The 2,346-nt window shown below is 35.8% G+C and overlaps 1 protein-coding gene across 1 annotated transcript; it reads left to right on the top strand.

The window, feature by feature from the left end:
* Window positions 1–693: 693 nt before the first annotated feature.
* Or14c43 (olfactory receptor family 14 subfamily C member 43) lies at window positions 694–1,689 on the top strand. Its single transcript, NM_001000119.1, has one exon. The coding sequence runs from the start codon at window positions 694–696 to the stop codon at window positions 1,687–1,689; it is 996 nt and encodes a 331-aa protein (NP_001000119.1).
* Window positions 1,690–2,346: the final 657 nt, after the last annotated feature.

Consider the following 2,346-nt stretch of genomic DNA (forward strand, 5'->3'; position numbering starts at 1 on the left):
CTGAGGTTTCTACAAAAACAGAAAATTCTGCATAATGAATGCAAGGTTAAGAATGCTTAAGTTTTCATGCAAATGGACTATTCTAAAGGTCTCAGATATCTCAAGGACTGAATGAGATTTCCAAAATTCTTCCTATTTCCATGCTCATCTTTCTCTTTCACAACCTTATGATCATTTTTCTCACCTTCACTTTCACTTCCCACAATTCCCCATCATGTACATATGTGTGGACATATGAAAATAATCATATAACATAAAGGCATTTCAAAAGTAAATGTATATATATATGTATATGTATACATATATGTATGAAAATAAGTAACCAAATAATTTGCATAATAAATCCCACACATTAAAATTTTCTGGATATTCATAATTGGCACAAGTAGTTTTTATCTGGAAAAAGAACTTACCATATTTTAATCAACTTAGTATTTATTAAGGCAAAGGATTTGTTAGACAGTTATTATTAAAACCAATTCTAAGTACTTACTTAACAACCTACCATACAGTTAGAGAGACAGACCCACCTTGATGAATTAACTAAGCATATTTTTTTAAAAAAGTACACAAGCCAAAGAAACAAATGTTTGTTTTTTACACAAAAAGGCTGTTTTTAGAAAACAGACATAAAATATTTTAAGGGAAATTTGTTCAACTTTTTTATTTTTTTCAGAAAACCTGCTCTTTGATATGATGGCCAATTCTACCCTAGTGACTGAGTTCCTCCTGGAGGTTTTTGCCAAGTCTCGGGAGCTGAGGATCCTACTCAGTGTGCTGTTCCTCCTGGTGTATCTGGGCAGTCTGTTAGGGAACCTTATCATCATCATTGCTACTACAGTTGACCAAACCCTGAACACACCCATGTATTACTTCCTTAGGAATCTTTCAATTGTAGATATGTGTTATGTTTCTGTCACTGTTCCTAATGCTTGTTTCAACTCTCTCACAGACCACAGGAACATTTCTGTGGCTGGGTGTGCAGCACAAATCTTTTTGGTCTTTTTTTGTGCATGTGTAGAGTTGTTTTTACTAACCATCATGGCCCAGGACCGTTATGTGGCCATCTGCAAGCCTCTTCTCTACCCTGTGATCATGAACCACCAATTCTGTGTTCAGATGACACTGGTTTCCCTACATAGCTCTCTTGTCATTGCAAGTGTTCACACTTTCAAAACATTCCAGCTTTCCTTCTGTCACTCTAATGTAGTCCCTCAGTTCTTCTGTGATGTCCCCTCTTTGTTGAAGCTTTCATGTTCAGATACCTTTAACAACAAACTCTTAATGCTTCTCTCTGCTATTGTCATTGGCTGTAGCTGCTTTACGTTCATTGCTGTATCATATGTTCGGATATTATCAACTGTGTTGAAGGTTCCTGTCAAAGGAGAGCGAGGGAAAGCCTTTTCCACCTGTGTCCCTCACATTGTTGTGGTGTCTGTGTTTCTTATTTCTGCTACTTATGTGTATCTAAGACCTCCAGTACTAACATTAGAAGTAGTTAAGGAGATGTCTCTTTCGGTGTCTTATACTATTGTTCCACCATTCTTAAATCCTATAATCTATAGTCTAAGAAATAGACAGATAAAGGCAGCTGTGAAGAAAGTAATATTAAGACTTTCTTTCACGTTTGAGTATAAAAGAAATGAGTATTTGTCAGATATTTCTAGAAGAAGGAAACTGACAAAATAAAAAGAAATATTTTTGCACAGAGAGGCTCACACTCATGCATGTGCATGTGTGTGTCCATGTTTGCACACACACACACACACACACACACACACACACACAGCAGGTATCAGATATACTTGCTCAAACACTCCAGAAGCTCGTAAAAGCACTAAAATGAAAGAAAAAATAATATATACACAAAGGCCTTGAAGAAAGATAAGATAGAGAAATACACACACAGGAACACAGACACATAGACATATGATTAAACAATATGTTTGTTTTCTGTTGACTATCTACTGATGGGCATTAATTTTTCCTTTAAAAATAATTTATGGGCTGGGGATTTAGCTCAGTGGTAGAGTGCTTACCTAGGAAGCGCAAGGCCCTGGGTTCGGTCCCCAGCTCTGAAAAAAAGAACCAAAAAAAAAATAATAATTTGCTTACCCATTCAGACTCCATTGGAGGAAAATTAACCTATCCTTGAAAATGATTATCTATTAGAGATTGTTTCTAAGTAGAAGATAAATGCATGCGAATGCATCCCATTTCAGCTGTAGTATACTTTACAGTAAGAACTATATAGAAACATGCATGCTAACTCATATCTGTGACTTCATATGTGCATAGGTCATGTTGATAAAGAGGAAGACATTTTTGTGTTTCTTCCATCATTTT

This window comes from Rattus norvegicus, chromosome 1 (assembly GCF_036323735.1).
Source record: "Rattus norvegicus strain BN/NHsdMcwi chromosome 1, GRCr8, whole genome shotgun sequence".
In the NCBI taxonomy this organism is placed as follows: domain Eukaryota; kingdom Metazoa; phylum Chordata; class Mammalia; order Rodentia; family Muridae; genus Rattus; species Rattus norvegicus.